The sequence below is a fragment of the Conger conger genome, chromosome 8 (assembly GCF_963514075.1).
Source record: "Conger conger chromosome 8, fConCon1.1, whole genome shotgun sequence".
NCBI classification, from domain to species: domain Eukaryota; kingdom Metazoa; phylum Chordata; class Actinopteri; order Anguilliformes; family Congridae; genus Conger; species Conger conger.
In genome coordinates, this window is record NC_083767.1 from 39,873,325 (window position 1) to 39,898,876 (window position 25,552).

At 43.6% G+C, this 25,552-nt stretch overlaps 1 protein-coding gene across 1 annotated transcript in view; it reads left to right on the top strand.

The window, feature by feature from the left end:
* The window catches only part of nav3 (neuron navigator 3), a 173,711-nt gene that overhangs the window by 18,328 nt on the left and 129,831 nt on the right, over positions 1-25,552 (top strand). The window contains exons 2-3 of the mRNA XM_061250656.1: positions 24,142-24,259; positions 25,281-25,333. Of these exons, the coding sequence (XP_061106640.1) occupies positions 24,142-24,259; positions 25,281-25,333 (171 nt within the window). The remainder of the gene's footprint in view (positions 1-24,141; positions 24,260-25,280; positions 25,334-25,552) is intronic.

Sequence of the window (25,552 nt, forward strand, 5' to 3'; positions counted from 1 at the left end):
ACTGGCCCTTGTCTGAGTGTTGTGCTTGCGTTTCCACCTGCAATCATCTCTGCCAATCCAAAATCGATTGTCACTCCTCTCTTCATAACCTGTGTTTGTTATTCAAATGGTAATTTTCTCTCGAGTTTCAGCTTGAGCCAAGCAGTGTTGCGGGTCAGTTAATCGATACCGAAATGTGCCAAGAATGAGCAGTTCTCAGGACACTCGATTTTTGAGTTTTTAGTTAAAGCAGAGGACCGTGACAAATACGCACTGGCTTGTGGGCCAGGTCCGTGGTCCACTGTGGTCCAGTGTACGTGACACCATTTTGCTGCTTTGGCTCTGGTGAGGCTCCACAGAGCCGGGCTTGTGGTTGGTGTTCACAGCTTTCACAAGAGGCATCCAAAGTTCAGCTCGATTCAGCACGTTCAATATCCTCATGGAAAAATTTACGATAATCGCACTGACCAGCCCCTTTGGTCAACCAAATTTGGAAGCCAACGTGTCCAGGGAAACACTGTAGAAATGGTCAGGAAATTGAGATTTCACTCAGGTACAATAGCAAGGCAGGCTAAGCCAGAGTATCTCACTGGTCATTAGCAAGATTAGTATGTCTTATCAACAGTTTACTTGTGAAAGTTTATATTTACATTGAAATATCATACACATGACTGCTCGTTCTCTGGAGGTCCTACTGTGTGTGAGCAGCAATACATTCCTATTTTAGTTTGCTAAAGCTTTGCTTGTTTTTTTATCAAGGGTGAAGATAAATAGTGTGATTCATTCTATTAGCGCCTCATTAGCCATTAGTCCCCCCTCTTTCTTATCACACGTGGTAATACATGATCAATTACTGCACGGAGCTTAGCTTAGCAGAATCAATTATTGATGGATACAAGTCTTCTCTAATTGTAGCATGAGCTCAATCCTCAAGAGGAATCAATTTACCGGGAGATGGAGTGATTAGAATCAGCATCAACAACAACTAGCAGAGGGAGGGATGGCGGTTGGTGATCTCTATGGAACTAGTTTGGCTAATGAACTAGCATGTACCTGCGCATGACGCTCCAAAGCATGGGTGGGCAATTGCAGTCCTGGAGGGCCGGTGTGTATGCAGGTTTTTGTTTCCGCCAATTACTCTGGCTAAATGAGCTAATTGGCTGTACACACCAACATTAGTTCAGTGAGATTAGATCACAGTAAAACCATATCATACAGGGACACAAGAACAGTCTTTGACTGGCGTTCATGCATTCATCAAGGAACGTAGCTAAAATGTCAGATGGGGTAAATGTTAAAGCCAATTAAGTAATTAAGGTCAGCAGTTGGCATGAAAACCAGAAACAGGTACGGCCCTCATTGCCCACCTCTGCTGCAAGGGGTCCTAATTGGGGTGACTTTTCTGACCTTCTGTTTGGTGCAAATTCAAAAGCGAAACACTGCTTTTAGTAGTGGCTGAAGTCCTTGGATGTAGGACTACAGTAGTTAGGTCCGGCTGATTTATACATGTTGGATTGGTGAATATCTCTTAGAAGTTCCAACATTGGACGCTAATAGAGGATCGTGTGAAGCAAATCTTGTAGATCAATGTAGAACGACGCATTCAGAGTACTGTAAGATATGTAAAATGCTGTCACTGATATGCGTAGCATACATTTTTGGGCATATTCATTCAGCAATCATGGGTGAATGAAATATAAGCTAACCTGAACCTGAAAAATTTATAAGAAAGTAAAAGTTCTCTCCAGTACTTTGTTCCAAACAACCTGGATTTGCTAATTAGCACGATTCTTCAGCCAGGATGTAGACATAATTAGTGAATTCAACTGGCTCAGTTCATGGGTCATTCATCCACGGGGGACTTTTAATTTCTGACCCCTTGCTTTTCCACCCCTGCTTTTTATCGATCCATCTCATAATTAATTGGCCGTAATCAGATCAAGCATGTAATGTTTAATGGTCGGGATTTTAAAAGGTGTATGGGGGACTGGAAAAAGCAAAGCAGGCAAAAGCTAAATCTGTTTTTATTTCATGGTCCTTCTTACTTTGGCATTTTCACTGACTTCGGCATTAGTGCTATTACCAATTGGGTAATTAAATCGTATTAGGTAACAAATAAAATAAAATAAAATCTCACATTGAGAGCTTACATAAATACAAATCTTTACTGATAATATTTTTGCAGTCGCTCATGCGTAAGTGATTGTGAAATCTGTAGGCCTACAGTTTCAAAATATAGTTATATTCCAGCCTAAGTTGAACATGAACTCTCCACAGAAAAAAAAGAATCCCTTTGATTTGCCGACTCTCTTTTTGTTATCTGGAATTTGGGTTATTCTTCAGTTACAGTGTGATCTTACAGATAAAACACGGGTGTCACATTTAAGCTGACTCTGTCAGGCTGGTGCTTTGATGATCTCTCTCAGTGTAGGCGCTCCAGTAACAAGCCTCCTACCCTGGGAGCAGGTGGCCAAGCTGCTGAGATTAAATAATGGCCATTTTTCAAAGTAGCAGTACTGCATATGTGTGCTGCTGATTGCCTTTATAATGGCTGCAGTGATTCCATTCTCCTTTTCATTATCGACACTGGGTTGTGCAGCTACTGTGGGTGTGTGCGTGTGTGCGTGTGTGTGTGTGTGTGTATGTGTGTGAAGAACATACTACATGGGGAGTGGGGGAAAGTAAATGAACATTTCAGCCAGATGTGCTGTCACAAGGCATGCTAACTCTACTAGCCGCTAATGGGACTCCATAGCACTGCTGTGCTTCCAGATTTTTTCTCCCTGTAATTGAAACCCAGAAAACATAACCATAACCTTCACCTAGTAATCTGAATATCGCTGCCCTATTGTCTATATTACACAGTGCTGGTCTGTGTGTAAATGCCAGCTCTTCTGAACTGACACCATGGAGATGAGCAAACACAGATGATTACCTTCTGTTATGTCAGCTAAATACATTATTTACACTACATTTAGACAAACTACTCATATTTTGGATGCATATCGTAGTTAAATATGACACCATTGTCAGACATCAAAGATTACATTTGTGTCGCCTGCGTAGACAAAAATAGAATATTCCTGCTATATACATTATTTTAGATATCAAAGCTAATTTCCCTGTAAGAACCTTAATATTACATTACATTACATGTCATTTGGCTGATGCTTTTATCAAAAGCGACTTACAGTTGATTAGATTAAATGGGAGACAGTCCTCCCCAGGAGCAATGCAGGGTTAAGGGCCTTGCTCAAGGGCCCAACGGCTGTGCGGATCTTATTGTGGCTACACCGGGGATCGAACACAGACCTTGTACCTTAACCACTACATTATAATTTCAGTGTTGATTTCATTTTGTTTTTGTGCAAAAGGACTAAGACATGGAATGCGTCTTTGCCCTTTAGTCTGGTCTTTTGCTGTCACATGATTGAGTTCAGCAGCTGCAGGATCAGGAAGGATGATCCGTTATCTTCAGGAAGCTGTTAGCGGATGCCGCGGAGCCACCGGGGGAAAGTCTGGGACAACTCCGACAGGAAGTCATCCCCTCAATTAAATCCAAGGCAACGCCGGGTCGTACCGATCCAGTCACACACCAGACAGATGTTTATCTGCATGATTTTTTTTTTCTGTTTTCAATTAGTCATGCCTTATCTTGTTAGGATAACAGGCGCTGTAATAACGTTTTACAAAGCCGCAAGGAGAGAAACAGAATGTGAGAAGGTGTGCTTGGGGAAGTTTAAATGTCAAGTTGATTGATTATTTAAAACCAGTTTAGACGATGCAGGTAGAGTATGTATTTTCTGTAAAACCTGAATGAAATGGGGTAATAGGATTAGATGCAGTGTTGGTTTATTTAAAATAGGATGTGCTCATGCCAGATGCTTTCTCTTATTTTGTCTAAATGTGTTCTGGCTGTTTTTTCTCCTGGTTGTCTCAGAGTTACTCCAGCTGCAGACTCACAATACAATGACCAGTGTTAATTCAGCTTTAACAGAGAACTTGTGAGTCCAATGGAGACCATGTACTCTGTAAGAATTTAGTTAAAGGTACAATAGGTAAGATTTCTGTGTTAGAACAAGACCATTGTAAATCCCTTCCTATTGTTGAAAAAGGCTCACTGACATGCTGACTCACCCTCTGCCTGTATTTATAGTCCTTAAATTCTGTAGTTTATTTTTTACATACTGTTGGGCGAATATGTAAAAAGTTTGGCTTTCTTTTAGCCTGATCTACCTCACAAGGACCCACAATTCCCTGCTGTTGAGAAAAATATATGAGAGTGAGTTTCGTGGGGACCCCGGTTTGGTGATTCATCATGGTAGACATTAGATGAAGAAAGAGATGAATAAGATTCACAAGAAGAACGCCATCCAGAAGAACAAAAGGGGAATTTCTGTCCAAAAGAAGAAGAAAATGAAATTGAGCAGTATGTTGAGAGAGAGACAGAAAACCGCGATGGAGGTTGGAATTGTGTTTCACTTCAAGGGTAGGCCTGTACATCAGATCTTTCACAAAAGACATGCAAAGTTACAGTATACGAGCTTGGCAGAGCTGGAACCCCCCCCCCCCGCCTGTCTCCAGGCTACGGCCTTCCCATCAGCCCTCCCTCGCAGGGCATTTACATTTTTCTCCGTCAATTTCTTTTCGTTCTTTCGTTTCTTTTTTACAAAAGGGGTGAGTGAAGGCTCGCCACGCCGATATTTTATTACCAACCTGCTACTGCAAAGTACGTAAGAATTAAATTTGAAGCTGAACATTCAGAGCCTTTGTTTGAGAACACAAATTTTTCTTTTCATCAGCAAAGCTTATTTTAATGGGTGCTGAATTTGTTCAGAAAATTAACTTAATACCCCCAAAAATTGGAAGGGATTAATGTGGACCCCGTGAAACCTTTTTGTACTTGTGAAAAATTAATGCTTCCTAGTTGTTATCATTGCTATTTTAAGATGCCTTTTCTTTGCTCCCACAACAGTGCTTGGTAAATTGTTCTTATGGGCTAAACACTTAATTTTTCAAAAGGTTTTACTTTGTGATAGTTGAAAATGGAATAACTGTAAGATTAATTTCTCTGTGAGAGCATTGGCAGTCAACGGGAATCACAATCCATGTACTGTGTTAACCTTAGGCACTGAAACATATATTTCAGGCATTTCCTGATTTAGAGAACTGTTGTCGATTGCTGATTAGAGGAGGGGGCATGACAGCCATTTTTTTGTTTGTTATTTATTTTATTCATCAGGGACAGTGCACATTAATCAACATTTTCTGTTTCCACATCAATGTAAATGCGGCTGAGTTAGCTTATGAGCTCATTTTCATCTGTAGTCCCTAACCGACATGTCTTTGGACTGTGGGAGGAAACCGGAGTACCCGGAGGAAACCCACACAGACACGGGGAGAACATGCAAATTCCACACAGAAAGGCCCGGTCGGGGCTCGAACCCAGGACCTTCTTGTTGCGTGGCAGTGCTACCTACTGCACCACTGTGCTTGCCCCACAGTGAAGATGTGAGCTGGTCATTACACTCACCCAAACCCGAGTGAAAACGCTTTGGGCAGAACTGAAGCCAAGCACTATGAGCAGAAGCCCAGCAGGCGACTGTGAGATCTGCTCTTCAGGAAGGGGACTGTGGGATTATGGGATGCCTGAGAAGCTGTGACACTGTAATTACAAACAAAAGCCGACTTAATTCAATATATTATTGAATGATTTGTCGCTTCAGTTGATTTGTTGACAAATCAATGCAAGTTGTTTATGAGTGTGTTTCTGTCTGTCTCCAAGAAAACATGTCTGTTTCTGTTTCCATTTATGCTAATTAGAATGCATATATGATTCTGTGTGTGGGTGCACTGTGTATGCGTGTGCATATATGCGTGAGTGCATGGTGTGATTGATGGACAGATGGTACAGTATGTCTCTGAACATGTGCTTGTGTGTGTGTCTAATATAAATACTTTCTCTATTAATCTGTGAATGTGTTTTGTCCCGGAAGCCTCATAGGCATTCTCTGTCATGACTTTGTTTGTTTTCCTGTCTGTCTCACCCAATCAGCTTTAGCGATGGAAACCGCTGGTCTCTTAATGCGTAACAGAGGTGGAAACTGTTTTTGAAACCAGTCTTTGACGCTGTTCTTCCTAAGCCTGCTGTTCTACATTCCAACTTGTTAACTGTTCAATACACTGACCTGACAGTAGGTTATTATATGGATTCTATACAGTAGATTAACATCCAAAATTTGCCAGCTGTTTGGGGAATGAATGAACCAAGTCACTCCACAAATTCTACCAGCTTTGTCAAATTGCAGAGCAAGTGCCTCTGTATACTGTGCATTGGACTTTGAGAAAATGGCCTGGTCCAAATGTTTGATTGGTTTCTTTCAAGCATTTGGAGGGTATTTGTCTAAGAGACAGAACAGGGCTCTTGTGTGGAAAGTCGCAGATAAACCTTTATAAAGCACTGCAGGATGAAGTATTTGCTAGCTATACCTTGTATATTGTGAAAAGCAATAAAAAAATAGTGGAGTAAATTTAAACCCACTGTAACCTTGAATGGAGACTTCACCCTCCTGTGTCCATGGGTGCGTTTAGCGGTCCTAAATCTACAGATGGTACACGCTGTACTGAGATATTTCCCCTAGTCCTGCTTTTTTTCCGCTCGGCTCTTTTTTAAAAAAGTGTATCGCATTCCCGTTCCCTCCTATAGATATCCGTGGAAGCTCCCAGCCCTGGCACGTTCCCAGGTTTATATCGGGTTGCGTGAATGGGTCTACACCTGCTAACCTCATCAGTTTCTCCTCCACACTGTCTCCTGTGACCCTAGGTGGAGGGGCGGTGCGATAAGCAGTCTGACGGTGGCTGAGCATTCTCAGGGACGCACCAAACAATGGCTGCTTAAAAGGCATCAGTGATCTCTCTGCGGAAACCTCAATCTTGCAACAATGCTCGGGTGGACTTGGTTGGCATTTTAAGATAAGCCGTGTAAGGGCAGTTCAGTTGGTAGGTGCTTGGTCCACATTCTGCGGAATTCAGATGAGCCAATCTTCAGATCTCTAATGAAATTTCATTCCACCTGAACTTTCTCGAGAACAGGTAATCAAAGTGACCTGGGATGGTTCAGTCATATCCACTGTTAGCCGCTGTTTGTTTTAAACCACCTGGGTCTGTATGTGTGTGTCTGACTCTGTACTGGTCTGAGGTAGCGGGGACATGATGGTTTTGGGAACAGGGGAGGAAGTGGGTAGGTGGGAATTGAGGTGGGAGTGCTGACTTCACCAGTGTTTGTAATGTATGCAACACCACAATAAAAAATTACATTAATAAGAGAAATGGCCTGGTCATGCTGGAGTGACTCTGCACTTTCTCTGAGCAGTAGCGTCACATGTCTCCCCTATGAACAGAGAAGTGAGTACATGTAAATTAGCTTTTATTATGGAAACGTAGCTTACTCTCCCTCAACCGAATCCGAACACTGTTCCTTCGCCTTGTTTACAATCAGTGTGCCACTTTCACTCTGTGAGACCATTATTCACATCCTTTCACAACCCTGACGTACATAGCGCATAGCTTCTCTTTTCACACCATGAGGTTGATAAGCAACAGTGAGCAACTTTGCTATTCTGCTCTGACAGTTACTTAGGCGAGAGAGCTCATTTATTTGATCCCCCCCAGAAACAGAGAGCGGAGAGTAGTTTGACTGTTCTTCCTCCCTCCACGCCTGCGGCGAAAATGAGAAACGTCAGTCGGATACGGGTGAATTAGAACCCGGCCTCTGCTGTTCGCCTCCCGTTTCCCCGTCTCCTGGCCTCGTTCTGGAGACAGAACTGCTGCTACTGCAGCTATGAGGCCTCATTTGTCGAGTCTTCCTAGCTGTGCCTGGGCTGCACAAACAGAACTATACAACCTTGTAAAAACCTGGAAATGCAGAGATTGTTGTGGGCGAATCGCCAGTATATTGGAGGCTGGGATGTAATATTCTGATTATTGATGATGCTGATTGCATGGGGACTGTGGAGTAAAGGCATCAATAAACATTGGGTGTTCCTGTGTGTGTGTGAGTGCATTATTATCAGTAATAACCGTGATAGTGCCAATATATACTATAGTTTTTGATGGTTGATTAGGGAAATGGGTCCATAGTTGCAGGTATGGCCTGAGCCCAGGAGGTTTATCAGTTCCCCAATGTGTACAGCAGTCACAGATTAGTCATAGGTAATGGAAATCAGTTTTTAAAAATGTTTTATTGTATAGCATCCAGGCCTTTTCCCAATCTGCCGATGTCGCGGAACCGACTTCTTCCAGCCCACATTCCAGTGAAAGGGGTTTTGCTGTTCACTGTCTCATGAGAAATGTATCACTTCTGTGCCATCTCCACTAAAAATATAGTCATCTGGAGCCCAGTTAAAGTTGTAATTTTACTTTGGATGTACTTGGAAATGCATGCCCTGTAGCGTAGGGGTTAAGGTACACGACTGGGATCCGCAAGGTTGGTGGTTCAATACCGGTGTAGCCACAGATCCGCATAGCCATTGGGCCCTTGAGCAAGGCCTGTGCATTGCTCCAGGGGAGCATTGCTCTGGATAATAGCGCCCGCCAAATGCCATTGATGTAATGTAATGTAAAAACGCATAGTTTCAGCACTCACTTAGAGTTGAAGCACGCACTGATTCTGCTCTGAAGCCTTCGACATCAGCCGCTTAGTCCCGTCTCGTGGGCCAGTTTGCCTTCTTTATTAAAATCACTCCTGACTTCTTTACTGTGAGATTCAGCCCCGTGATGCTGCTTGGCGTTAGCCCGAGCCGTAGTTCAGGCGTAAATGTGTTCCCGGGTGTCCTGGCTTAAATAATCAGACGGTAAATGAGAGTCTGGTTCTTTCAGTTAAAGATAATTTGTCTCTGCTAGTGCTGAGGGTTTCGATTTTGTGCCCGACATGGTAATGAATTTTTAAAACTAGAGACTGCACTGTCAGCTATTCCTGTAGATATGCTATGCATCATATGCAGTTTGGTTCCCTATGGGACAAAATACAAAGATTTTTATTTTTCATTTTGAGCTTAAAAGTGTTCCAGACTTAAAGGGGAAGTGCTAATGTACTACAGTATATGGACTTAATAATAATGACACAAAAATTAGGCGAGCCAGTGGTTTCCTATGAGAATGCTTTCTTGTGGGAAGGGAATTCTGGGTAAATTTGCAGATCAGTGCTGACCCCTGACCTTCCAGCTAAACCAGCTGCTGCCATAGCTTTGATCACCATAATGTGAATACTTGTGTAGTTTACCCCAATGCACATAATTAGCCTCTAATTTAATGTAAGCATTCAGACTTACATCAAACGATTTATGACTTTGATCAACATTTTTATTTCTCTAAATATAATTATTTATTTTTTTACTGGGCCAAAATTAAAATATTTATAAGCAAACACATTAGGTCATGATGTTTAAGTGCCTGACTAATAGCAGTATAAATATTAAATATTAAAGTATTTTTTATACTAAGATCCCAAAAGACCACCTCCCCACCCCACCAATAAATAAATAACACCCTTCCTTTTTAAATTCAGGATTGCATTCCCATGCAATAAAAAAATGTATGTAGCTTGGAGCACTGAAACAGGCAAAGGGTATTTGAATAAACGTACTAAACTTCAGCACCTTCAATGTGCATCCTTTTGATATAATGTCTTGTCTGTGTCATCTGTGATAATAGCTTTCCTCTTTATTGGTGTACGGAATTTACCCTAATGCAACAACTACAACTACAACGGCGTGTTGAGTGCGACTCATTTTCCGTCCTCACACCACTGTAATCTTAGCCCTACTTTACATTCGCGGAGAGTCTAGGACAGCATGCTCAAGAAAGTATGTTACCTGTTACCATCCAACTGTAGTACTAACTGGGGATTAAGTGGTTTCTATGGACTATCTTCAGACTCTAATGACAAGGTTTTCTGCTAGTGTGAGTTAGTAGCTGAAATTGAACACCATAATTAAAGGTTGGTATGTCCAGCAATGTAGTTGCACAGCGGTTTATTCTAGACAGACAGCTCTGATGTATTTTTTAAATGTTTTTTTAAAAGAGACTAACCACTCCACCGCCGTCAGAGTTCTAGAGTCTGTAAGAACACATCCCGTTGTAAAGGTTGTGTATAATTCCTGTCAATCACTCCAGCCAAACTCACTATTACTCCCGTGACCTTTGACCGCAGGGAGGACCCACCAATGTGAAGAGTCCATTAGAGAAATGTCATAAATATTATCATTTACCACAGCAAAGGCCTGGTAATTCATCTCTGCTGCTCTGCGTGCCTGGTGCACATCTGCAGTCAGTTCCCCAGAAAATATGTAATAATTATAAATATTAATAGACTTGTAAAGAACTGAAGAGTAGCTTCAGCTTTTGACACTTTTCTGCAGGGAGCCATTCAAGAGAAGCGTCAACAAAGGGCCAGGGTTTCAGAACACGATAAGCCGGCATCTGAAGAAAGGCTTATCGTCTTGTTTTGCGTCCTGCCTGGTAGAGGGCAAAAAGGACAGTGTAACTTTTTTCGGCTCTGTTCTGAAAGTTTTCACCTGGTGAAATTGTTGTTGTTGTCGTCATATCTTTGAACGTTGCTTGTCTTCCTGTTGTCATTGACTTTGCTAAGATCTGACGTGAGTAGATGTATGGCCTGGATTTTAAAGCAGATAAACCATGGTTATTAATTTTCCTGGAGTAGTGAAGAAGCTGGGCTTGTTAGCCAGGTTTTGGGTCAGTGCCTTTTCATTTCAGTCTGTTCAAGAAATTAATGAAAGGTTTAATTAATTTTATTCAATTGAAAATTCCTCATGGAACATAATACTCATTTAATGAATTCAGTTTTATTACTTTCCTGAAATCACACCAAGCTGGTTGTAAGCAGAAGCTTGGCTACCAAAATCCATCAACACAGCTTTTCAAAAGGACCAGACCCTCTGATTTAAGGACTTGGTCACATGGTACAGAAAGAGCGGGAAGTGGTGACACACAGCCGCTGAAATGGCCGACCTCTCTGTGTGCTAAGCAGGTAACGACAGGAAAACAAAAACAGAGCGGAGGAAACGGCGATGACTCACGATGTGTCATCCACCAAAGAAAAACACTCACACACACAGTATAAGGCAGATGTTCTATGTATCCAGATGGAAGAGAAAATGATTAAAATGTCATCTCATCAAGTTAATATTTGGTTCGTCATTTATTTATACCTGCTGGTAAATCAATGGAGAAATGACTGATGAGCAGAGCTTGTGGTGGAATGTTGTTGGATACTGGCATATCCACATCCACATTTGAGCAGATGTGTGTTTCAGTGGTGGGTAGTAGAGATATGCACTTATGATCAGTGGCATCCTGAGGTGGTTTAGGTTGGGGTGTGGGGGGGGAGGGGGTTGTTGTGTGGCAGAGGGCAAAGGGTGAGATGATCCATCAATCATTACTTTGGGGGATCCCCACCAGTGTTCAGGGAAAAATGATGTGCTGACCATAAAACATCCATTAGACAATGAGTCTCTAACTGGAGCCAGACTCCAATAACAGATATAAGTCACCCTGGTAACAGAGAAGCAGTTAGTCAACGTCCCTCTGTCGTGCAGCTAGCATAGCTAGCTAGCTTATACTGTAGTTGTTACCCAGGAAAGTGGTGCCTGAGGCTATAACAGAGACAATTTCTATTAAATTTATACAAGATGCTATAAACTACCATCTTGTCTGGAGGATTAGAGCAGAAAACAACAGTGATTACCTTGGAATAGACCCCCAAGGGAGTGTAAAAATGGCAAAGGGTCAAACATAATTTGTTTATGAAATATTCCAGGACCCAAACAACTAAAATGGATTAGAGTAAGTTGAATGTGTACTGCTTTGCAATGACACCACCAGGATCTGTCGATAAATATGCCACCCATGGGCTATTAATATGGACTGTACTTCAGTAAATCCATTCTCAGTTCCACCCACCCACCCTCCATTTTCATGCCAAATTGGAGCCTGTTTCTGCGTCTGATTCCCAGGCAAAGCAGTGGTGTTCTGCCCTGTTAGGCACCCACCTTGTTCCAGGTTGATAAATAGATTGAATACACCGTAAATATGCTACAGATGAAATGTGAACTCTGCGAGTCACCCTCAGTAAGAGCCCCCACAAAGCAAATGGAGTATGGCCAGTGTTTTACTTTCTTAACGTACGAGATAGCATAAACCTGTTTCTCAGCACAAAGACACAATCATTCTTAGCACTTAAATGCATAATGCAGTCTGGGGTAAGTGCCAACCAATACAATAGAAGAAGAATACACTTAGTCAGTGGGTGTTGTGCCTTTGCTTCCTCCAGGCTCCAGGTAGGTGGTATGTTGAAGATAAGTCTTGATGTCTAATCACAAGTACAGGTGCCTACACACAGCCAGTCCATTGTACGAAAAAAGCTTTTGTTAGTCTGCCTGCAGGTACACCCTCTAATCAAGACAGAAACACACCAAGTGCAGGATTCATTTTGCATTTGAAAGATTTGTTTCCTGGGTGTTGACAGCAATGTGCTTCCAGCCCACCATTATAGCGGCAGTGAGTATAAAAGATTGTGTATGGAGTGGATCCACAAGACTCTAAAGGGATACAGTACATGCAGGTTAACACAGCTCAGGGTGTCTTGTGCCAGTATTCCATAGCTCCTTTTAAGTTCAATATGTGCTCATTAAAATATTATTGAAGCTTATTAATGAGCCTCAAACCAGTTTCATATTTCATAAAACAAGAACTGCTATATGTACAGTATTCTGGTCTTTAATGTACACGAGACTGATGTGTATCATTTGGGGACAAATTTTCATTCATTTTATTGCCTGCTTTAACATATTGAAAGGGGTGATGATCAACACAAAATGGCTTCCTTTATTTCTCAGCGAAGGAAAGATCATTTTATTTTCTCCTTGATGGCGGTCATTTGGGAATGCCTTTTTGTTGCTTTGTTGTTTAACACATGCCATTGTCTCATGCTGGAGACGAAACTGGCTTTATTAGTCCCAGGGATAGGTTACTGCTGCTGTCCAATCGAATCGAATCCTGGTTTGATCACAGGAAGTGTTGATTTTTTTCACCCCAGAAGAAAAGCTTTGCTCATATTTGTGTTTCTGCCATCATTCCAGTATAATCAATATGGTCCCTGCTAATGTCATCATGCATCAGCATACATTTGGTAGTCTGTTATTCCTCAGACTAAACAAATATTTTATCGAAGCAATCAGAACATTAGGGGCTGTTATGGACTAAGTTTTGGACAAAGACAGTTGGAAAATCCTGTTTTGAAAAAGACAGTTGCTCATTTCATTGCTAACCGCTACCCAGGACGCCTGTAATATGACAACAGTGTGACGCAGTTGCCATGGCGTTTAATCCAAAACCAGATGGTTATAAACAATAGTTATCGGTGTTTTTTGGTATCACTGAGCAGTCTGCTTAGTTGGTATACAGAAAGTAACAGCGTCGCACCGAATGTCAAGTGAAAATGTCCCCATGACTCCAGATCCTATATCATAGTCCTGCATTTCTCATCTTCAGGTCCTGAGGGCTGTAGTTCCTGTAGTATTTTTCTCCAACCATTTCACTAATTATTTTACCTCCTTTTTTAAAATCTGAAGTCCAACATGGGGCTGTTTTAAACCCTAATTTGGAATGTCAGATTATTAGCAATTTAGACTAAGCAGGAGACAATCCTCCCCTGGAGCAATGCAGGGTTAAGAGCCTTGATTAAGGGCCCAATGGCTGTGCGGATATTATTGTGGCTACACCGGGGATCGAACCACCAACCTTGTGGGTCCCAGTCATGTACCGTAACCACTACACTACAGGTCACCATCTCCCTCATTTATGGACAAACAGGACAGAAAGTTTTTCTTTCACCTTCTTGGTTCAGGCCGTAAACCCCTGAGTGAAATCAGGTGGCATAGCACATGGTTAAATTGAGAAACTGTGCCCCACAGGACCATGTAGCCCTGTCTCAGACTTTTGTACATGTATTCTGCATTATTTGGACAACACCAGAAACATGTTTCAGAGGAGTTATGATTTTTACCTCAGTAGGTGGTTATAGCGGAGTATGATGATAAGGCCAGGAATTGTATTTTCTCTAAAAAATAACATTCACCTGAAGAATGACACAGCAAAATTTATGTGTTTCTAGTGAATGAAACCCCATCTCCCCGTTAGATGCAATAGCTCCCTCTGCTGGACACTGCTGGTACCTGCATGAGCTAAGACTATCTTGGCAGCAGCTACAGTAGTGAAGCATCAAGTATGCAAGTAATTAAAAAAGCTGACAGTATAACATTAGGTAATTTAAACTGATTACTGTTCGTTGTATCATATCTTGGCAATTATAGTTTTAAATTACCACCAGAATAGGCATTGAACAATATTGCCTAACACCTTGGCCCATATTCATGTTACTAATGATAAGCAGAATCATAAAAGCACGCACTAAAATCATTGTGTGACAGGACCCATAACCTGAGGGCAAATGAGTGATGCAGAAACCCTGGTTGTTGGTAATGTATTCCGCTCAGCATAATTGGTTTAATTTAGTCAATAATGAGCAGTATCCAAATTGCATACTAATCAAGAGTGAACACATCGGAAGTCCAGTACTGAGGTACAATCCAGCAGGTTCAGCTAGGCCATTTCACCTGGGCATGTGTGGACTTGCCATGTCTGCCTTGTGTCTCTTGTCATGTTGCTCTGGATGCTGGGAAAGGGGAAAGAGGCTCACATCTGGCAAGCTTCTCTCCCATTTTACTGTTCTCAATTCCCCCTGCTCCAAAGTGACACTTACAGGTGTTGAACTCCAGTGATCAAGAGCGGGAGGAACAGAGAACAGAGATACGGAGGGTAACAGAGGGAGAGAGAGAGAGAGAAAGAGAGAGAGAGAGATTATGAAGAAAAGAATGAACAGACAGCCAAGAGAGAGGTTAAGAGACAGAAAGAAAAGAGATTGCATTAGAAGGCAGGAGAGAGAGAGAAAAAGAGAGAGAGAGGGTGACTGTAGAGTGATAACAAGTTTGTGGAACACTACCAGAAGTTGAGGATGAGATGGAGTTGGTCCCTGGAGGCAGCAGTGACAGGTAGAGACCTCATACAGAACAGCAGTGACAGGTAAAGACATGGTACAGAACAGCAGTGACAGGTACAGACATGGTACAGACCTGCAGTGACAGGTACAGACCGGGTACCGAACAGCAGCGACAGGTACAGACCTGGTACAGAACAGCAGTGACAGGTCGTTTCTGTGCTACTGGACCTGTGATGTCAGCTCAGCTACAGTGGAGCAGAGCTGTGATGTCAGCCTTCTGCCACTGAGCCAGCCATGGCTACATAACCAGCAACAGACAGGCACAATAAACACACTTCATTAAGCACGAGAACAGACGTGTCACATTTTATTAATGCATTATGCATATATACACACGCACGCACATGCGCGTGCACACACACACACACACACACAGACACACACACTATTAATGAATAGTTTCCAAGTTAACACAGAGGTACAACCTTCACAATACTCTGATGAAGACATTTTGTCAGCGTTGTAGTTATCACTCTGTGTGTGTGTGGGTGGGTTGTGTGTGTGCCTGTGTGTGGGTGGGTATGTGTGTGTGTTTGTGTGTGTGTGTGTGTGTGTGGGTATGTGTGTGTCTGTCTGTGTGTGTGTGTGTGTGTGTGTGTGTGTGGGTATGGGTGTGTGTGTGTGTGTGTGTGTGGGTATGTGTGTGTCTGTGTGTGTGTGTGTGCCCATGTGTGGATGGGTACGTGTGCTGTAACAGATGAAATAGGTAATAGTTTAAAGTCTGTAGTAGTAGTCTGTTCGGCTCCATCAGGTGATATGCGACCATGTGATGAAGGACTCCCCTGGTTTGCGGATGTGATTAACTCCGGAGCTCTCTAGTGGATAACAGGAGATAAGTGCATCCATTAGCTTATCGGGGGGTAATCTCAGAACATCTGGAGGGAAAATGGCTGCCTTCCTTCTTGCAAGATGGGCCTTATTCTCCGCTAAATGTGTGGCCATCATGCGTGTCCTGTGCATGTGACGACTTGCGTCTCTGTGGCTTACCACCATTCGGCCTTTTTGGAAACACCAAGCAGAGATACGCTATATACTGTAGGTTTTTGCAAGGCTGCCCAACCCTATTCCTGGAGATATACCGTCCTGTAGGTTTTCATTGACATAATAGTTCATCGTTCAAGCACAACCTCTGCTTTGAACTGAGGGCTTATTCTAGTTGTTTTGTGTACTTTATTTAGCATGGCATGGGCGGGAGTGGCACAGTGCTAACGGGGGCTCCAGGCAGGAGACTTATGTGTTGAGCTTCTATCACAGGCCTTCTGGAGAAGCGGAAAGCGGCATAAGAGATATCAAAGGCGTCGGACATGTTTCATTCAGCCACACAAACGGTTTCCTGCCGTACTTCCACACGTGGTTCACTGTGTGTTATTCCAGCTGTGCGTGTGGGCAGTGAGGGGGGGTTCACCCTGGAACAAAGCCACCATGCCAGGAAGAATAGAGGAAAAGGCCCATCTGTTACACGGTCGACGGGAGTTTGAACACAGTTCAGTCACCGTGGTTAAACAGGGCCTCAGCAGCAGTGCGAAAAACGTCTGTCTAGCTAACTGCAGTCCGAACCGTGTTCTGTTGTTGTAACTATGACCTCTCCTGTGCACTTATTGTACATCGATTTGGTTTAAAGCGTCTGTCAAATAAATGTAATGTCATATCTGGCAGGAGATATGGCTTTCAGCATTTCAGCCCATTTATGAAGAAACTCCTGTTTTGTTTAAATTTTTCTATAACTTTTGTGTCATTTCATATACATGTGGACATTTTTTATGTTTTGTATACTGCTTTAGTTTGAGTACTCTTTGCCACAGCACACGGGATCAAATATTTCCAGCTTATCGAGAACCATAACTCTTGTTCTGAACCACAAAACCTGCAAAATCATCTATCATCTGCAAAGATGTCAGTACAATGTAATTGGATATCAAATAAGAGTGCTATTGATCGCAAAAACTTGAAGCAACACATCACTACTCTTGCCAACTCTGAGGCACGTATATGCTTTAAACTTTAAAAGAAGAAGTATGAAATAAACATATTCAGAAGGGCTTTAGGTCTCTCCCTTGTTCCTGTTCTTAGGAAGAAAAGAATATTTCACATTCCTGTCTGGACTGCTTAGGCAGAACAGCAGGGGGGACTCTGCTCTGATCTGTGGGTCAAACATACCTTTCACACCTTTTTAAAGGAGTTTAAATGATCATTAACTGGAAAGGACCAGCTTCTGCAGGTCTCAGAACTGCCCCAGATTTCACTGGAATACTGACTCAAGAACGGCCCCAGGAATCGAGTGCAAGCCAGTTCAGCCATCCAATCAGTGCTGCAGTCCTTCAAGGTTTTCAGTTTGAACTTTTGGTGAGGAGCTGTCGGCTGATTGACTTATGTGGGGTAGACAGTGGTACCAGGAGGGTATTCTCCATACTTATTCTCAAAGTCTGAAATCAACTTTAAGGGATTTATTTCATTTAAGGTTGTTTAAGAGCTACTTTATTTTGCAAATGGCCTCAACTGCTTTCTTTAAATAACATTGGAATGTTTGTCTTTTGTGACTGAGGAGAGGAGAAAGGATAAGTTGTGATGTTATGCAGTGCCAAAATCACGTATGTGGCGATCTATACTGTAGACAAGATAATGGGAATCTCAGCACAATGTTTAATTTCCTTGGAAAGAAATGTAAAAAGGTTTGCCACGGCAAAGCACTTCCAGATTGTTGCACCTCCTGCTTGATATTTTGAGTTTGGCTCCTGCTCGGAGTCTCTCACGCTTGCCTCCTGTCTCGCCCGGGGAACCTCTGTCTATCTCGGCGGAACGGTATCTCCAACTTCCCTATCTTACCGCTATCTTGGCCCTAAAAGAAAATAATAATCATATTGTTCATTTATTTCACGAGCCGTCCCCCCCCCCCGTGCGTCGGTTGTATGTCGGGTGTCGATGACTTGAATGGCCTTTAATGAGGCTGCGGGTTTCGAGGGGACACGTTGGCTGTGAACGCGTTCGTGTTTTGGCACAAACGAGTTTCGCCGGGAACTGCATCTCCACGCATCAGCGTTTGGTGCGGCGGGGAAATGAAACATTACGTTCTCACCTCACTGAGGCAGCCCTGAATGAAGGGCTTTAAAGCGGATCTAATGCTGTCTCCCACTGAGAAACTGGTGGCCAATGTTCCTGATTAAATTGGGCTGAATGCAGAAATTGGTTTTCAATGTAATGCTATCTCTTTATCGTTCTTAAATGACATTTGTTTATGATATGTCATGGGGCCATGGCTTTATTTAACGGCAATGATAACAACTTGAACAACAATGAAGACAAATCATTTGTGTTTAAGTGCAAACTGGCAAATCTAAACATTTTCATTTGATTATTATAACATGATATTGACCTTTTTACTTTGGTAAGTAGCTGTGAAGTATATTAATGCAGAACAAGGGGAGGAATTGAGAGGAACAAGGACGTTGCTTTGATTATATAGAGCACTACACACTGTTGTGTTTGGCCTTTGTGGTTAAAATGGAGATGCGTTTGAGGAAGTCAGGAATGGCGGCATACCCAGTGCCTGGGGAAGTGAAAGGCCAACGCAGACCCAGAGAGGCAGAGCTCGTATACTGACGGTTATACCTCTTCCTCTTCCTACCCCCATGGCAAAACCCATAGGCCCATCCCCTGGCGGACGGTTCTGTTGGGCCTGGTGTCTGACAGAGAGAGGTGGAAGCCATTTATGACTGAACTGAGTGCCTCTCTACTGTATACCAAATGGAGGAATTGTGACAGTCCGCTATTTTTTTCTGGTTCCTCTTACTCAATCGATGGACGAGTAGAGATATTGGAAAAAACCTCCCTCGGGATGAAAATATAATCAAATCAGCAAAGGACTGAGATATTGTTTCACGTTTCTGTTTGTGTATGTGTTTTTTTTATAATTCAGTTAGCCCTGCTTGCAGATATGAGCTTCGTACCTGGCATGTGTTCGTAGTGCTCATTCGGTTGTTTGTTTGTTTGTTCACGGAATCCTATCGTTTTTCCAATAATTGTATCTTATTTATTTTCTATGCTAGGTGGAGAGTGCCAAGGTACAATCATTTCATTGACAAGAACTTGTATGCAGCAATGACAATGAAGTGATAATTAATGATAGTTTCATTTGTTAAATGCAATTATGTCACTATTTCAGTGTTTCTATGCATGAACACTTGAGATCTCCATTATCTACACTCCAGAGCGGTCTCTCAAAAGTCTCTCATGCCCGAAGACTTGGCATTGCATCAAAACCAGGGTCTTTTCCCTCCTAACTGTGAAATATTGAAGAAATCTGTTCTCACGTACAGCCTTGCAGATATCCAGCTGTGTTAGTTTCCCCAAACCGGAATCTTCTGTAACTATTTTTTCCCTCGGTAGCTCACCCCTCCTAGTGGAGGTTAGGCGGTACTGCGCTCTGTACGCGGCTCTGTGCAGCCGAAAGGCACAGTGGTGTGAACGGCGTCTTAAACAGCCCATCTGCTCGCGCTGAGGCACCGTCTCACTGCTGTAAGAAACGCAGGGCTCCGGCGTGGATCTGATGCCTGAGAGCTGGCGACTGTCCTCCTGCTGCCAGGTAAACTGACAGCTTGATTCATGGTTGCTGGACTGTTCCGGAAGGTGTGAGGAAGGAGAGGTGAGATGTTGGTGTCTTTGAACGGGGGTTGGGAGGTTGGCATTGAGGTTTTGGGATGGTGTTTGGGGGGGGGGGCACTACTCACTACTACTGAGGGAATGTCTTTGCTGAATAGGAGGGCAAGTTCAAGGTAACGGCGGTGTCAGGCAGAGGTGAGTGAATCCCAGCTGTCAGGGAGCGATATAAATAATTATAATTTCAGAAAGAGATGCTGTTCCATTGTGAGAAATCTGCAGCTTGGGCTCTTAAAGAGACCTCATTCATATTTTCCATATGTGTATGTGTGTGTGTGTGTGTGTGTGTTTGTGTGCGTGTATGTGTGTGTGTGTGTGTGTGTGTGTGTGCATGTGCGTGTGTGTGTGTGTGTGTGTGTGTGTGTGTGTGTGTGTGTGTGTGTGCGTGTGCATGTGCGTGTGTGTATGTGTATGTGTGTATGTGTGTGTGTGCTTGTGTGCGTGTGCGTGTGTGCGTGTGTGTGTGTGTGTGCTTGTGTGCGTGTGTGTATTTGCTTGTGTGCGTGTGTGTGCATTTGCTTGTGTGCGTGTATGTGTGTGTGTTTGTGTGTTTGTGTCCACATGTCTGTTTGTGTGTGTGTATTTGCTTGTGTGCGTGTGTGTATTCGTGTGTGTGTGTATGTGCTTGTGTGCATGTGTATGTGTGTTTGTGTGTCCATGTCTGTTTGTGTGTCTATGCGTGTGTGTGTTTGTGTGTGCATGTGTTTGTGTGTGTATTTGTGTGTGCATGTCTGTTTGTGTGTGTTTGTGTGTATGTGCTTGTGTGTGTTTGTGTGCGCACATGTCTGTTTTTGTGTGTGTGTGCTTGTTTGTGCTTGTTTGTGTTTTTGTGTGTTTGTCTGTTTCTGTGTGCGATTTTGCAGGAAAATGTCTTTACACTGTGCTATGATCAGTTGGATTCGTACTTAAATCCGTAAGTGCTCACAAGTGCTCCTTCAAAGACAAAAATGTTTGTGACTCTGCTGAGTGTGGTAAAATGACACCTTGGCGGTGCCTTTCTCAGTAATGTAATTCAGCCTCTTTCTGCTTCTTTGGTGATAAATATGACACTGTGTGTAGGCTCTTCTGCTGGCTGAGGCCCAAACAGGCTTTATATTGACCCAATGTCCTTCATTTCTGTATCCTTCAAAATATCCAACTGGAAGACTTTCAAATCTGGTTTGGGCACTAATTCCTCATGCATAACACGAGGAACCCATTTTAATTCAGTAACTTCTCTAACTTCTGATAGCATCACAAAGTTTAATTGACAGTTGACTTGCACAATATTCAATGAATACTGTTGTTTAAAGATGTTTTCCCTTCAAGTCTTTCTTTAAAAGAGGGCAGAATGTAATTTGGAGAGGAATGATAAATGGCAGCTGGTTTGTTTTCTTCACGAAAGAAGAAAAAAGGCTGTCATTTTAAATTGAGTTTCTAAACTCATTCCTCCTACCTAAATGACTCACCTCTGTCTGGTCTCAGCTTGATAATTGTTGCAGGGCTCCAAGTGGTGCACACTCTAAAAATGTTCGTTCTAAAAAAAAAAAGCGTGAGCCCTGCTACTGGGTATTTGGTCTCATCGCTCTCTGGTGCCCACTCCTGGTCAGGAGGGTAATATAATCGGTGGGGCATCTGCAGCATGGGAAAGCAAGCGGGAATAGGCGACACGGGAGCCAGAGGAGCCGTGTGTGCCGTCGGCAGGAAGGGTTGCAGCGGGACTTCGGCAAGTTCGCTTGAGTTCACGCTCGGATAACCGGGGATAAAATATAAATATAACAAAAACATGGTAACTGTTCAGAAGCCATTTGAATGGGTTGCTGAAGTTGTAATATTTTTTTAGAGGAAATAACAGGCAGTGGCAGAGTTCTCGGTGACCTCTGAGAGCGGCTGTGTGTGGCACTGGTCAGAAAAACACTTTCTATCGTCTTAATACATCCAACTGCGTTTGCAGGCCTGCTCCTGAGTTCGCCGGTAATGTGGGAGAGCAGGGGCGAGCACACACACTCAGAGCAGAGCCGGCCGCAGACTGCCACGGTCTGAGAGCAGCCGTCGTCTGAGGATTGGCAGGTGCTTGTGCGTGAAGAGATGGGGGTCAGACCTTTCGGCTGAAAAACCCTTGTCTCCTGGTAACTGTGTGGCCATTAGAGCACCTTCTTATGGAGCTGCCAGACACAGTCAGCACTTATTATTACTTATTTCTGTCAACCTTTATCTATACAGAGTAGTTTCACTGAGCTCACATGCTCATTTACAGCAGTGCCCTGTAAGTACCCGGAGCACCCGGAGGAAACCCACGCGGACACGGTGAGAACCTGCAAAATCCACACAGAGAGGCCCCAGCTGGGGTCGAAACCAGGGTCCTTCTCACCGTGACGTGACTGTGCTATCCACGGCACCACCCCGCCACCCTTTTGTATTTAAACCTGTTCTTCTCCAGACATGCAACTTGACAACCCAGCGCGCCAGCTGTTGTCATGCGCCGGAACCATCAGGATTGAAGGTTGGAATCCCAGGATGGACCCTACTATTCCGGCTCTGTGTGCCTCAGCAAATTCATCCACTGGGGAGCCGGCATTCGAAGCGTAAACTGTGCAAATCACGCTATAGTTCACACCATGCAAATAAGTAGCAGCACAAATGAAATTGAAATAGCTAATTGCGAACGAATCGGTCGACAGCGTGTCTCGACGCCAGCATCTGTTGTCTGCGCTCCGTGCACTCATCACTTCCCTGACTGCCCTCCAGCGGTGTCATTCATGGCGTTTCGAGGTGCTGGGGTTTGCGGCTGTTTTGTTTTCGCTTGGCTCTGGGGCAGGGGCTGAAGGGGTGGTTTGATGCGTCGGTGAGTCTGGGGGGGGGGGGGGGTAATGGAGGTGGTCTGGGTCACCCTCCGTATTGAAGGAACTTGGGATCAGGGCCTAAACACACACAGCTCTGAATGCAGATTATTTATGCCCAATGACAAACAAATGCACTTAATTCAGTGTGTGTGCGCGTGTTTAGGAAGAGATGGAAATTTCTGCGTTGGAAGGATACATTTTTTATGAGTGTAGGCGCTTAAAAATTTCTAATCGTTTAGAATAAGACCTGCACACCAATCTGTCAGGTGTATCCATACTGTACTAGCCTTGTCTTAAGTGAGGAGCAGTTGCACAAACCCTGACAATGGGGGAGGGGACAGATATATAAGAAATACAAACATTATTCATTTTGTGGCATTATTTAAGGGATAATACCAAACAACATCAACTGTAAATGCTGGCATGTGGGATTTGAAAAGCTGGAATAAACTGAATCACACAACGGAATGGGAATTTGCACTCAGTTTATAGCATTGTTAAGTGGCCCAAGGACAGACCCCTGAGGCACTCTTTTATTAAGGGACTGGAAAAAGATAAACAAAAGCCATATTTCAAAAATCGACAAGAAAAAAGTAACAAGAAACTATAGACATGAATTTGTCGGTTGGAGGAAATAACCGTGTCCATCTACAGTGGTATCACTATGGTAAGAATGCATTAGCACTGAAAGTTGTTCAGATCTCTGAAATGTAACTTCTAAATCACCGATTTAAAGAATTGTCCTGAATAATTAGGCTTAGGGATTAAACATGTAATCCAAACATGATTCAATTAATATGTTTTGTAAAGCTGTTTTACAAAGCCATAGCCCTCTTGTGTAGTACTCAGCTGCTGATGTGCCTGTTACCAAGAAGTTTGTTTTGTCTTTAAAGCTGTTATCAGTCATTTTAATCGTTTTGCCGATCTTTTGCATTCATACGGAATCCTTAGATGCATTTTGCCATGTTGCAGCTGCTGGACTGGATGGATTGGTGATGCTGTAGGTCCTGTCAGTTTATATCGTAAATCCAAGAGTTCAGTCAGTTCTCCATTCGAGTCTGATTTGCGAGTGGCATTTCATCCACAGTAGGAGCCAGTATTAGCTTTCTTGTGTGGTCAGAGAGGTTCTGACCCTGGTGGTGTAACAAAAGTGACTCATGCGTGTCTGAAAGCGGGTCACTGTGACCTGCGCCACTGAGGGGCTGGGGCTTCCTCTCAGGGTCATATTTTTTTGGGATTGACACTAGTTCCTCTCTCCCTCCCTTGGTCTCTCTCTATCTCTTCTCTCTCTCTCTCTCTCCCGCTCCCTCTCTCTCCCTCTCTCTCCCCCTCCCTCTCCCTCCCTCCCTCTCCCTCTATCTCTCTCCCTCCCTCTCTCCCTCTATCTCTCTCCCTCTCTCTCCCCCTCTCCCTGTCTCTATCTCTATCCTTCTCTCTCTCCCTCCCCCTCTCTTTCTCTCTTTCTCCCTATCTCTCTCCTTCTCTCTCTCCCTCTCTCTCTCTGGTGTGATTGCCCACAGTCCTCATCTCGTTCTCTCTGTCCTCCTGCAGATCTACACTGATTGGGCCAATCACTATTTGGCCAAGTCGGGCTGCCCGCGGCTCATTAAGGACCTGACGCAGGACATCGCTGATGGAGTGCTGCTGGCAGAGATTATTCAGATCATCGGTGAGAGAATACACACGCACACACACACACACACACACACTCACACACACACACACACACACACACATACACACATACCACACGCACACAGACCCACACGCACACACGCATGCACACACACACACACACATACACACACACACACACTCACACACACACACACACACACACACACACACACACACACACATAGACACATACCACACATGCCACACACACACAGACCCACACGCACACACACATGCACACACACACACCGGAACACTACACACAATCATGCATACACACACATACCGGAACACTACACACAGTCAGAAAAATTAACACGCACACACACACACACATACACACAATCAGAAAAATGCACGCACACATGCTCACACATGCATGCACATGCAAAAACCCTCAGAACTCAAAAGCCCCCATATACCCACATACACACACGCCAACACACACACACGCACGATAAAGCGCAAAACACATGTGCACAGCTCCACAAAACCCACCCTCCCACACAAACATACACACACACACATACACACACAGTCTATTCACAAACTGTGATAAACATAACACACTCCCATCATACAGACACACTTAAAACAAGCTTTTGGATCTTTTCTGGATAATTCTACTGTACACCCCCAGGCACTTAAAGCGGCATCACAAACTATTTACGCCTTATTAACGCATGTGTGTCCCATGTGTGTCTCTCAGCAAGAGTAGTCTGTGTTGTTTGTTCCCCTTTAAGCCTCCCACCCACCCAAAAAACTGTCTCCGCTCTGTCCTGGCTCCCAGACAGACGGAGGGAGAGGATCCGATGTCAGTAATGATTTTTCAGACTTGAGTTTTCCCCCTCGTGTGGCAGACATGTCTGAGAGCTCTCTCAGCGCTGTTGCATCCCAGTAACACCCCCAGGGGGCGCTGTTGTGAGCCCACAGATGGCATTGGCAGGGATATGGGACGCCACAAGCTTTATCAGTTAGATCTCTGCTCAGACTGCTGTGTCGTCTTCTTCCAGCGGATGAGAAGGTTGAGGACATTAATGGCTGCCCCAGAAGCCAGTCTCAAATGGTGAGTGTGCAATTTTATACTTCAAGTTGACTTTCTTCTGTCTTTGTGGAGTCCAACATACAGTACCAGATTACAAACTGTCTTCATAATAGGACATTATTCAGTGGCACATAAACATTCCTACATACTAATATCAGTCAAAATACAGTGGAGTATGGTGTGCTATGCAACAAGTGTCATTGCCAAGCCTTGTGTTTAGTAATGGTCTGATGTGGTATA